Source organism: Chelonia mydas, chromosome 5 (genome assembly GCF_015237465.2).
Source record: "Chelonia mydas isolate rCheMyd1 chromosome 5, rCheMyd1.pri.v2, whole genome shotgun sequence".
In the NCBI taxonomy this organism is placed as follows: Eukaryota; Metazoa; Chordata; order Testudines; family Cheloniidae; genus Chelonia; species Chelonia mydas.
In genome coordinates this window covers 108,228,978-108,241,539 of record NC_051245.2, presented here as the reverse complement: position 1 = coordinate 108,241,539, position 12,562 = coordinate 108,228,978, and the positions used below count along the sequence as shown (strand labels likewise).

Sequence of the window (12,562 nt, the reverse complement as noted above, 5' to 3'; positions counted from 1 at the left end):
TCTGCTGCTGTAAGCAAAACTCCAGTGTGCTACCCCCATGGGTGAACCCAAATATAGTGGGCTAGGTTGTGTGGTACAGTGGCCAGAGCCCTACAGTTCACTGGGCAGGGGGGTGAGATACAATGTGCGGAGCTCTATACAGGGTGAGAAGAGAGCTCTGTGCAGGGGGCATGGCACTGCTACTGTGGCTGTTGAAGTGAGTGTGTGCGCTGGTGATGGGGATAGCTCAGAGCAGGCAGTGCTGGTGGTGGCAAGAGAAGGCTGGGCCACAAGCATTCAAAAATAAATAAATACAGATTTTTTTTTCAAATTGTTTCTCCCAGCAATCTGCCACCCTAGGCATCTGCCTAGTTTGCCTATAGCTAGAGCAGACCCTGGCTTAACCTATGGGAGAGTCTGAGGGTCAAGCACTGGTTCCAGGGGCTGGGCAGGGAACTACATGGTCTCTGTACCCCAAAAGTGCTTAGGGATCCCAAGATAGAGAAAGTTCCTGGGCTCTGTTCAGACTCCAGAAGCTTCAAACTCATGGGATCCAGCAATGGGTCCCCTTGGCAATCTGGTGAGCTGTCAGCAGGGGGAACCCAACCAGATCTGTGATGGTGTCTCAAATCCAAATATGAAGCTATTTTCCAAAGCAATTTAAGATCCCCAGAGCAGACCTTCCTGGTATATTTCCTAAAGATTCTATTTTGTCTCTTCCCCACCTCCATCCCCTTCAAAACATCTCCCTGAGTATACAGTAGGACAGTTATATTGACTGCACAATATCCCCCTCAAAGGGCATACAAAATACATAAACACAAAAGTCTGGGCTGACTTTAAAGAATGATTCTTTTGATAGGGTCAGATTTCACTTAAATAAGATATTCTTCACTGGTTGTTGTGAACTAATGTTGTATCATTGCTATGTGCTGTTAAAGACATGTCACGTTTCACCCCAATGGTGGCTGCATTTCAGATATGCAAAATGCTTCAAGAAACATGATGAAAGAAGCTATATATAAAGTGTAAGATAGTAAATGAATATTTAAAATACCTGCATGTTTAATTTACTTTTTTGATCATATAAGGCAAAGCTGCATGAATAATGTATATTTTATGCTATTTTGCAGAGGAGCTGCAGCCTTAAATTATGGACCTACTTTGGAAAGTCACTAAAATATGGCATTCCACATTTATTAGGTCTCCATATTAATTTTCTACCTGCCAGAGCTACAGCCACTACCTCAATCTGATCCAACAACCAAGCTGAATTTGGTCTTCCTCAAGCATCAGCAATGGTAATAAATATCCCTCAGAACAAACTATGTCTTCAATTGTACCTGTGCAGCCGCATTAGACGTCACAGGGCATGTAGAGATTGGTCATTTTAAAAAAGAGACTTTTTCCCCAGAATAGAACTGCAGTTTAATACAAAGAATTTGTTTATATTCATGAGAGAATTTGGGTGGACAAGAAATTGGGTGGAACAGAGCAGCTGGCCCATCACGTGAAACTGGGCTTAGCTCTCCTGTTCCACACTAGGTGCTCCCAGCTTGGTCATTTAAGAGGATGGAGCAGAATGTAGGCTATACAAGATTAGTTGGGAGTCACAGCAGACTGAGTCAATCAGGAGAAGGGCAGGAGAGGAGAGCTTCCTGAGACAGACAGTGATTCTTGGGAGAAGACTGAAGGCAGGAGAGCAGAAAGAAGGGGTTGCTGGATGGCTCCAGGCCAGAGAGGGCAGAAGGAAGCGGGGAAGCAGTAGATGGACTTACCCACTGATGACTCCATGCTGGAAAGCTGGACCCTGAGGAACAGTGAGCGGGCCAGGGGAAGCAAGGGGTGCTCCCAGCAGATAGGCTGTGGGAGTTCCCAGTGGGAAGAGCAAGGTTGCACCTCAGAAGGAAGGGCTGGAGTGGGTTTCCTGGCAGATTGATGGAAGAGACTGGATAAGGAATCTAGTTGTGACAGAAGACACTGGAGGTATGGTGAGCACAAGGATTAGGTGCACTGGGATAATATGGTGTATATTTTGGGACTGTTATGGATTCTTTGCACTATGTTTTGTTAATAAGCTGTGTAGATGGACTAGAAGTCAAACTTGAATGGAGCTACTGGAGACCCAAGAAAGAAACTGAGGCAAGGGTCCACCTGCATGGCTGCCATGAGTGGGAGCCTGGGAAGAGGTCACAAGTTTACCCTGGGCAATAAGACTAACCAAACCTAGGTTACCAAAATTGATGTGGTCACTTTTGACTTCTAAAGAGCATGGTCTTCACAATCAATGCTCCAGTTAACACTGAGAGAGATAAGATATGTGCAGATTCAGAGTGCTCTATCTGCGTAACAATATTGTTAACCCAGCTACTGATAGAAATAGAGAAGAGCAACACCACATACTATACCCTTTGCTCTATGGCACTGATGTCTTGAAATAGGAATCCTGAAGATACTAGTGCAGAACCAAATCCGGTACACACATACAATCTGCTCCTATGCCAAGGAAATTAGACAAATATGATAATATCCTTGCAACAGCCACAATTCACTTGTCTGACAAAAACTAGAGACCGAAGACCAGATTATGATGTATGAAAAGTGTTTGAATTTAGTTTTTGCATACTTTCTCTGCTGTACAAAAATGTGATCCCTGTAATTCTGTATAAATCATGCACGGTCTATGGATCAGATGTGCATGTTGACCATAAAAATTTGATATTAAATTTACACAAATATTTCCCCCACTGTATCTATATACGGTCTCTCTCTCTCTCTCTGTCAAATTTGGGTGGATTTTCACAGAAATGGCAAAAGGCACATCCCTGACACACGGTCACCATGTTGCCAAATTTCAAGGCCTTGCTCCAAAGCATGGGAGCTTCTCAAAGAAGAGTCATCCAAATTTTTTTAAGTGACAAGACAATTTATTTCTTCTTAACCTCATTCTCTGAAATAGTTCCATCGTTTTGGCTGAAACTTTCAAAAAAATCAGCCTGAGGCAGACACCCTTTATGGAAAACTTCAGCTCAGTTTAAGTTTAGCAAAATTATAAGCAACTAAAAACAGTCTCATAGTTGAAATCGTCAGGTTTCACACATCCTTAACAGTAAGTGTTACTAGCACCGCACACATTAATGGATGTTGCTGTAAAGAAAATATTCTCCCACATGGCTCACACCTTCATCACATAGTATAACAAGATCTGCAACTACTATGCAGTAAAGCTCAAAAAGAGAGGTCATCTATTAAAGAAGACAAACATCTAATTAGCTTGTAAGCTTTCCAGGGCAAGAAGCATCTTTTTATGCATTTGTACAACACCTTCGTAACAGAATCTTGATCCAGGCCGCAAGATACTATCATAATTCACATAATACACGTACATCAGATTAGGCAGATAGATACTAATGATTTCCGAGGCTATGTTGTTTTGTAATAAAGATTTTTAAAAAATCAAGAGGGACATTTTGATATTTGACTAGATAATTTAAGTTTGCTATCCTCATAGGATTCTGTCTCCAAGTCATTTTTGGAGATAAAAATTGTCTTTACATCCTATATGTTTTAAGGCTGAAGTTGTTTGATCTTTCAACCCAACTAACTTCCTAATTGTAATGTGAACCTAGTCTTCAAAATGTATGGATCGCAAAAGCATCTCTATTGACAGTGAGTTACCCTACTTAAAATTGGACGTAGTTTTTAATTATGTCATTCTTCTGTGTAGTGGAATACAAATCAACGTGTCCTTGGATTAGACTAGCATGAAGTAAATATAGCATGGAAAAGAAGGCAAAGCTAGATGTAATCTTCTGCGGCTTTCAATGGGTAATGTTACTACACTACAAACATGTTTAGCAAAAGGATGTCCTTCACTCCCAAGAATAGCTTCCTATGCCACTTGTTAATATTTTATTATAGTGCCTAGAGGCCCCAATAGGGATCAGTGTATTGTGCACATTTAGCACCTAGCACAAAGCGAGATGTAGTCCCTGCAAAGAGCTTACGATTTAAACACACAACACAGAGAGGGGAAACAGGAAGTATAATGACAACATCAAAGAGATTAAGCGGCTTTCCCAAAATCATATAGGAAGCCTGTAGCAGAGCCAGGAATTGAATCCAGATCTTGAGTCCAGCACCATCAGCGTAATACTTCGATGAAATTAAAGAGTCAGTTTAGCTTCTTGATCCCAAAAATTCAGGAGTCAGAAATCTGCTTTATTTTCTGTTATCTGACACTTCTAGCCTTCATAATTCCTGGGGGAATCTTATTAAACTCAATAAACAGTTCAATTTTATTTTCATATCAATGTGGGGAGAAAGAGGGCTTTGCACGTTAACTTTTACTAAAACATGATATTTTAATGCCATTTAAACCCTTGGTTCATGGTCAAGATAGAATTTAATGCAGAAAAACCCAAATATTAATATGTACATTATTTATGCAATGCCAAGAAATTGTAAACTCTTCAAGGCAGGGGCCATCTTTTAATTGCGTGTGTGCTCTGTGCCTAGCATAATGGGGCTCTGATCCTCACCTGGGGACTCTTGCTAGCACTTTACCAAAAAAAACAACAACAGCGTGCTGGGGTGGCCCCAAGAAAAGTTTTTCACCAATGCAAACCATCTAAATGTAAAAATTGAAGGCAGCCATACAGTGAAGAGGCAATGCCAAATTCCACTACTTCCATTGTTACATTGAGTATCTAAATGAATTTCAATTTAGAGTTAAATATTCAACATAAGAGCCAAAGAAAACTTCACTGCATTTCTATTGCAGCTCTAACCCAGCCCCTCTGTGCCCTGTAGAACTACTCCACGGACTCTGAGACATGATTGGAATAATCTGAAAAAAAAATCCTTATACAAAAAGCAAGGGGTTACACTTTGATCCCCTCAAAGAAAAGTTGCTTTGGAAGCAGAGGAAAGCTGAGACCCAGATAAACAGACCGAGAGCAGGTGTGCAGAAGCAGGATAAGTAGGGACAGAACCCAGTGTCACAAGGCAGATCTGATTGGTGTAGGGGCAGGGCTGAGGAGGGTGATAAGGGAGGGGTAGGCAGGAGTTCCACCAGGGAATCCAGGCTAATGTGGCTTTAATAACCTGTGGAATAAGGTGCAGGGCTTACTTTGTCTCTAAAAACAAGTCTCTTCCAGCATCAGTTTCCATATCATGGTGCAATCTGAAGACATTTACCAAAGCAGCCTAATATGTAAGTGCACCAATACTATAATAGTAGTATTTTGCCCAAGTGTACTTTGGTGATGCACTTATGAGCCAGTCCAGAGAGGATCATACTTCTACATCTACACTTCCATTATTTTGTCTGTAACTATGATTTTCTTCACAGACCTCTCAGTGTTATTTCTCAAGCCTGGGAAATTAACTGATACCTTAAAAACACAATGATCAAAGATTCACACACACAGCTGAAAGTGATTTCAAAAACTGTTTGTCCCAAGAGCACTGAATGAGGATCCCCTAACTACACTCCCTGAAGTAAAATCTCTGCAACAGTGAATTCATGACTAAGCAAAGTAAATTACTTTGAAGAGCATGCAAGTGAGTGTAAATTATACTCATGAGAAACCCGTTGACACAGCCCGCTTCAGCACACTGCTCTCAGAAAATGAAATACTCATTTGAAAACACAGACAGGATACGACCAAAGTTATTCTATTTCTTGGAAACATTTCCTCCCCATAAGAAGATAAAAACCTGCACTCCTGACATTCAGCAAAGCTTAATAGTACGCAACTTTTATTATAAAGACCCTCCCATCCTCCCTTCCTGAGAGTTATAAAACTAACTTCAATTTGAGTTTCAAAGACCTTTGCTAGGAAAGCATGACTGTAATACAGGGCCATTTATAAAAAGTGATTGCACAAAAATCAGCCATCGCTGATGTTCATGTTAGTGCGTCTGGCTATAGATCAGGAAGGGAGGGGATAAGACTGCAGAAGGTAGTGTTCTGTTTTGGACACACAAGTTTGTAAGAACTGACTATTATTTCTTCTCTGTAGTTTGATGAAGGCCTTTTTGAGAACTGGGGAACCCACTGTGGTACCATACCTAGAACTTAAGATATTTGGTACAGGGACCCTGTCTATCTAAGCTCTGTCCTATACAGGTTCTTGTATCACTTTCATCCAAGCAGTATCCACCACCTTTCAGTAGGTGCATTAAGCAACCTTACTACCATTGGCCACAGGTGGCTCATTTGCACTCCCCATTGGGAGACCTGTGTTTACAATCTAGAGTTAGTTTTGATGGTGTTTCTTGGTTTTCTTGAACAAGACACGCAACATATCAGCAAAATGTTACATATACAAATACAAAACTAGTTAGCTGCATGCTCACCTTTTGTTAACTCAGGGTCCTTTCTGCCTGCCTGCCTCCCCACAACAACAGCTCCCCTCTTTTACAGGATGAGCCCAGACCTGATGACATCCCACCCGCCAGCGTGCAAGTTTCCAGCCCCACAGTGGCACTTCTAAAGAAAGCCTCTGTAGGTGCCCCCACTTACCCGCTGCTACAGGTGTTTCTAGCAACAGCCAGGAAGCGTGTCTACTCCCACGCCCCAGCTGAGGCAGGGGCTCCTGCCCTGCATGGTACATTTGAAGAGGATGGGCCACTTGGCGCCTGGGCTGGAGGCAGGGTGTGAAAGGGGTGCTGCTACTGTTGTCCTGCCTGGGGAGGAGGGCACCTGCCCCAGATGGTGCCTGGAGGATAGGTCTGGGAGGCCTGTGCTTAGTCAAAGCTGAGGGGCATAGCCTGACCCGGATTTGCCTGCAGAGGTTGTGACCCTGTCCCCAGGAGATGTGCGGGGCTCCTGCCCCGCGCGGTGCCCCCAGAAGTAAAGAGTCCCCGCTGGGGCCAGGTGTGAGGAGAGCGGGAACCCCAAACCCGGCTGCTCCTCCCCCCCTCCCAGCTGCTCCCGCGGCAGCTGCCAAGAGGTGCCGGCTGCCCAGCCCACAAACCTGCCGAGAAGGCAGCCGCTCGGGGCACACGCGGGACTTGCCGGCCGCGCCGGGGGGAGGAGGAGGAGGAGGAGCCGCCCCGGCCGGCGCCAAGCGCGCGCGGTGCGCGGGGGCTGAGCGCGCGCCGCACTCGGCTCGAGCCACCCCCGCAGCCAGCAAGAGCCGCCCCGCGCCCGCCCGGGCGGGGAACCTGCTGCGGGCGGCGCGACGCCCTGCGGGGAGAGGCGCGGAACAGCCGGGCGCTGCGGCGGCCGCCCCTCGGTAACGGGGGAGGCTGAAGGGAACCGTGCCCGGCCGCCCACGGGGGCTGCAGAGCGAAGCGCAGCGCGCGAGAGGCTAGCCGAGGAAAGGGGAAGCAACTTCTCTTACCTGCGTAGCGGAGCACAGGAGCCACAAGGTGGCTGAGAGGATGGGGGTCATAGTAGCCCAGCTGCGCTGCCCCCCTGGCGCGGACATCCTCTCCCCGGGGCTAGGGGGGGGGTGGAAAGCTGCCAGGAAAGCCCCCCTCACCTCGGACCTCCTGCCTTAGTCCGTCCAGAGGCGACTGCAGCTGCTCCGGCTCACGCTTCCCTTCTGGTGGCGCAGCTCAAGCTCCAAGTGGCTCTCCCTTGGTGGCAAGGCACTCTGTCCATGGGGCATAGGCAGGTTTGTGTGAATGGGGGGGGGGGGGTCGGGGGTGCTGCTTGTCCTGGCTCAGGAGGGCAGGATAACGTGTTGAAACGCTTCCCCCTGCTCCTCCCCTCCTCGTGTCAGGGCTGCTAGAAGGCGGAGAGTAACAGACACCGATCCGCCCGGAGCTGCTGCAGCGGTGTTAATTTCAGGATCCAAGCGCCTAAAACACATTGTTACTAAATTTATAAGTTTGCTGAGCGGGCGGCTGGCTAGGGAGGGACTGGCCCCACCTTGCGCGCCTTAAAGAGACACCGCTGCTTTCCCTGGAGGGCTGAGGTTTTCATCTCACCCACTGTCACTCTCCTCCACTTCAGCTCTGGAGGCTTCCCCCACTCCCCATCTCTCTCTCTCCTACAGCTGAGCTATTCATCCTATTGCCTTTCAACTGAAAAAATCTGAGATTCCAACTGGATCCCACAGCATTCCTAGCCAGACACCGTAACTAGGATTAACCCCAGATCCAGTAGGATTTCGGGTAGTAAGTAAGGGGATTCCAAGTAAGGAAATTCACCAGTCCTGTGGTATTTGAAATGAGAAACTGCAACTGGAATTTCAAAAGGAAAATCGTGTGATATTGCTGTCAATAGTCTAACTAGGGGCTCCTATTTAAAACAAACAAATAATCCCTAGTTTCAGATGAATCCCCTAGACCAGTGTTCAACTGGTGTGGTTGGGTGGGAGGAAAAGCCAGGAGTTTAAAGTCATGCAGGGAATCATAGCCCAGGAAATTATTTTAAATTAGCTGATGCTTGGTGCAAAGCAAAGGCCAAATATTTCCTATTAAGTGTTTTTATGAATCCCCAAGAACGATGTCTTGTAAGGAACATTTAGCAGCATGCAGAGAGAGGTGGTGAATTCCCATGGGAGGCAGGGAAATCCCCTGGCTGCCCTGCTTGCAGTCTGGTAATGGAATTTTAACAAGGGTCTGGCAGGAGCCTCTGAGAGCCAGGACCTTATAGTATTTCAGCAGAGAAACTTGTAATTGGGGAATCCACTGACCCTGTAGTATTGTTTCTATGAGCAAGGGAAATGCATATTAAGATAGAGAACAGTTTATCATCCCTGCACTAATTCACACCTGCTAGTTGTCCCTGTGAATAGAGGCAAAGGCCCTATTGTTGTAAGATACAGTACTGTCATCAGTATTTTGTTTTGCTCTCCAAACAAAATTCACATTTTCTCTTCATCATTACAGCAGACCAGGAGAATCCCTCTTTCTCTCCTAAAATGTCTCCTCTTGTAGATATTTTTTTTCTGGTATATTTCCTCTGGTGGTGGTGGTGTTGAAAGCTCTCTACCACAGAGTACATTTTTACCCAGGAAGTTTTCTAGAGGATTACAACATTTGTCTTCCCATTTCTTGGCAGGATGGATATAATAGGAATCTATCATTCAACAAAATCTCTCCTTTAGCTAGTATACAGTCTCATTAATTCCAATGAGTTCTTGAGCTAATTTGGTCAGACAAATATTTAAAAAAAGAGTAGCAGTCAGTTAAGGAGGACTGTGATCCTGCAAACACTTACACAAGTGCTTAGCTTTAAGCATGATGTGAGTAGTCCAATTGAATTCATATGGGACAGATGATAAGCACAAGGCTAGGATAGGCTTTGGAACAAGATTCTCCTGGTCTGTTCTCATTGGTGATACTTTCAAAAGAAGCACTGCGGTCCCCAGTCATCACTGCCTGCTCCCTGTGGAGTCTTTTGCACCTGTTCAACATGGTTACTAGATCAGAATGGTGGTTTTGCATGCTCACTTTACACTGGTGTAAATAACTACACAGCATGCAAGACAATGGAGAATCTGATTCCCAGATGGCAGTCTAAAGTCCCAGGCCTGCAACCACTTATGCTCATGCTTAACTACAATTATGTGAGCAGCCCTGTTGTCTTCAAAGTGCTTATAAATATACATATTTAGGCACTTAATTAGACCTGGTCTGATTTGTAGAAGTGCTAGTTAGCCTCAAATCCCACTGAAGTCAGCACAGCAGTTGCTCAGCACCTCTGAAAGTCAAGCCATTTCTAGTCAGGTGCCTACCTATGGATTTATTAGCCTAACTTTAGGCACTCAGGTTTGAAAATGTTGGCTTGCATGTACAGCCACACATCTGCCAACGGAAAAGTCACAAAACAAACTAGCAATCAGACAGGAATATCAACCTGGATGAATTTGTGTTGGCAGCTTGTGAAAGGTTCAGTGTATCTCCCATAAGTCTCTTCCAAAACCACAAGAAACTGTATTATTATTATTGTGCACATTTCTAAAGCTGCCACCATGTGTTTATGTGAATGCTCCCATAGCATCTGGGCATATAGTATTTACATACTTGGATTATCCCTGGAAAATGCACACCTCATCGAGGAGCCAAATAAATCATATGGGAATCCTAACTAAAACTATATGTTGATGAAGCAGCATGTGGATGTGGATTAAAGACTGCCTCATCTTTCTTCATCTTTTACATATTATGTCAGCCATTGTTGAGACATATTTTTACCCCATGAAGAGAAAGCAAGATGGTTTTCATGTTTAGATTTCAATGTGTATTCATAGCAACTATTTTCTATTGGGATTCATACCTTGTTTCATTTAATAATTTTCTACAATCTGTTGTTCATATGATAAACACCCCCCAAAAATACAGTAGCTAAAATTAAAAATAGCAAGTGCTTATTCAAATACACCCACATAAAATCCACTAAGTGTGTGTACGGTGAATAAACTGCTAGCTTCCCTTGTTTACTTAAAATAATACTGTTGAGTGAATATGTAAACTTTGTTTGCAGTTCTTATTTTTATTCGCACATAATTCTTGAGGTTGAAACTCCTACAGCTTTGGAATAATGTGCATGGAAATATGCCATAGAAAATGCATGGTCCAAGAAAAGTGATTTGGCTGAACAGAACATGACACCCAGTTTGTTAGGAATGAGCGGTTTACCTCACTAGCAGATTTCATATTGCCAGATAAGCTTATCTGCTTAAAGAAATAATGACCAACAGAGAGGGCATTACCTGGCATTTAAATTACTGGTTGAAACAGGGACTGAGGCTTCAAGGCAAAACCAAGGTGAACATTAAATACCAGGAAACTCCTTCTTTGACTGAGATTGCAGTGCCTATTCAGGTGCACTTAGACTACTTTGGCTTTCATCTGGAGCTGAGACCACCCTGATTAGGGTCATGAGTACATTTCCTGTGGATAGTAGAGCTATAGCTACCGGTTATATTGGCCATGCTGGATCTCTCTGCAGCTTCTGTTACAAAGGACGCTGGGCTCTTGCTTTGGTGACAAAGATACATTGTTGCTGTGCCTAGAACCACCCTCCATTTTTTCCAGTGATACACAGAAGAAAAGGTCACTGTCTTGCCTTCTGTTTTTAAATCACACATGAGGCCACTTGGCAAGATAATTTCTAATAATGAGATAGAGTAGGAAGATGCTCATTGTCCATATTCTGTGAAGTCTGATCTCTGGGAATGTTTGAACAATATTGACAACTGAATGGATCAACGCTCCTTCAGCAGCAGCCCTTGAATCTGGGAAACAGAAGGTTTGGAATTAAGTTTGAGAACCCCCGATTCAGGGTGGAATGAAGTTTGAGAACCCCGGATTTAGATAAAGAGGCTCATGCCTATGTGACTCCTCTTGTTCAGGGGAACTGAGTCAGGTTAAGAACTATGATGTCAATTTCGGCCAGACCTTTAGCTTGACAAGCCATGTGGTTTGGCATGGTATTAAAGTGCTTTTTTCCCCAAGTGTGTGCCATTTGTGCAGGCTGCACTCTTATTTAGAACACAATAACCTTGAGCCCTCATGATGACCGTGGTAATTATAGGACTGTCAGTCTGACATTGATCCAGGATATGATAATGGAACAACTCATATGGGACTCAAATAATAAGGCATTAAACAAGGATAATATAATTAATGCCAATCAACATGGGTTTATGGAAAATAGATCCTGACAGACTAACTTGATATCTTTATGAGATTATGAATTTGATAAAGATAATAGTTTTGATATTATATACTTGGACTTTTGTAGGGGTTTAACTTGGTACTGCATGATATTTTGATTAAAAAGTTAGCATGGCACACCGTGACACTAAGCATCCCTGTATTCACACCCTTCATACCATTGTAATAATCTTTGAACAAAATGTGCCTTGTGAGGTATCATTTGAAAACTAATAACTCACTGATCATTAATATTCTTGTGATGCATGTACTCAATGGGTATGAAGGGTTATGGAATTATAACTATCAAGTATGTCGGGAGTTGTTAAACAAGTCTGTCCTAAACAAAACAATGTGTGTTTACCTCAGTTTTCATATAAAGCAGTAAACAGACCCATCCAGGTAACAAGATGTGGAGGCCAACTTCCCATTAACAAGAGGGAGACAAGACAGCATGGCATCTACATTCAGCAGGACAGAGAAGCTTGGTCTGGGTTTTACTTTTCAGAAAAATCCGTTTAAAAGTTTTACCGGTCTATAAAGATGGGGTTGAACCTCAAGTGATAAGTAATTGAATCCAGTGGTTGTATACAATATTATTGTATTATAAGAGTGCATAGTGAGGTCGTTTCTGAAAGCTAATGACACAGTGGTGATTAATATCACTGTGACATGTTTGTATCACCACCATATATTGGAATTATGGATACTCATAGATATTAAGTTGTACAGTTTGCCCAAACTGGAGAGAATGTCACAGCTATCTACCTGTCTCCTATGTAAATTAAGCATGATGTGACCAGATACACAGGAAGCTTCATTTACATAGAAATCAGCAGGGGGATAGGAAGCCCAAAGGAAGTGAAAAACACCCCTGCCCCCTGAAACAAGTTTCTTGGGCTTTTGAAAATATAAGCAAGGACAGAAACCATCTTTGTCATCCATCCTAGACAGACAGGGA

General features: G+C 43.7%; 1 protein-coding gene across 3 annotated transcripts in view; it reads right to left on the bottom strand.

Moving 5' to 3' along the window:
• Window positions 1–9,108, bottom strand: part of ADAMTSL1 (ADAMTS like 1) — a 674,175-nt gene extending 665,067 nt beyond the window's left edge. For all 3 annotated transcript variants that reach the window (XM_043546994.1, XM_043546995.1, XM_043546996.1), the window contains exons 1-2: window positions 8,809–9,108; window positions 7,332–8,150 (exon numbers count right to left, since the gene is read on the bottom strand). In XM_043546994.1, coding sequence (XP_043402929.1) covers window positions 7,332–7,418 — 87 coding nt within the window. In that variant the 5' untranslated portion in view covers window positions 7,419–8,150; window positions 8,809–9,108. The remainder of the gene's footprint in view (window positions 1–7,331; window positions 8,151–8,808) is intronic.
• Between the last annotated feature and the right edge of the window lie 3,454 nt (window positions 9,109–12,562).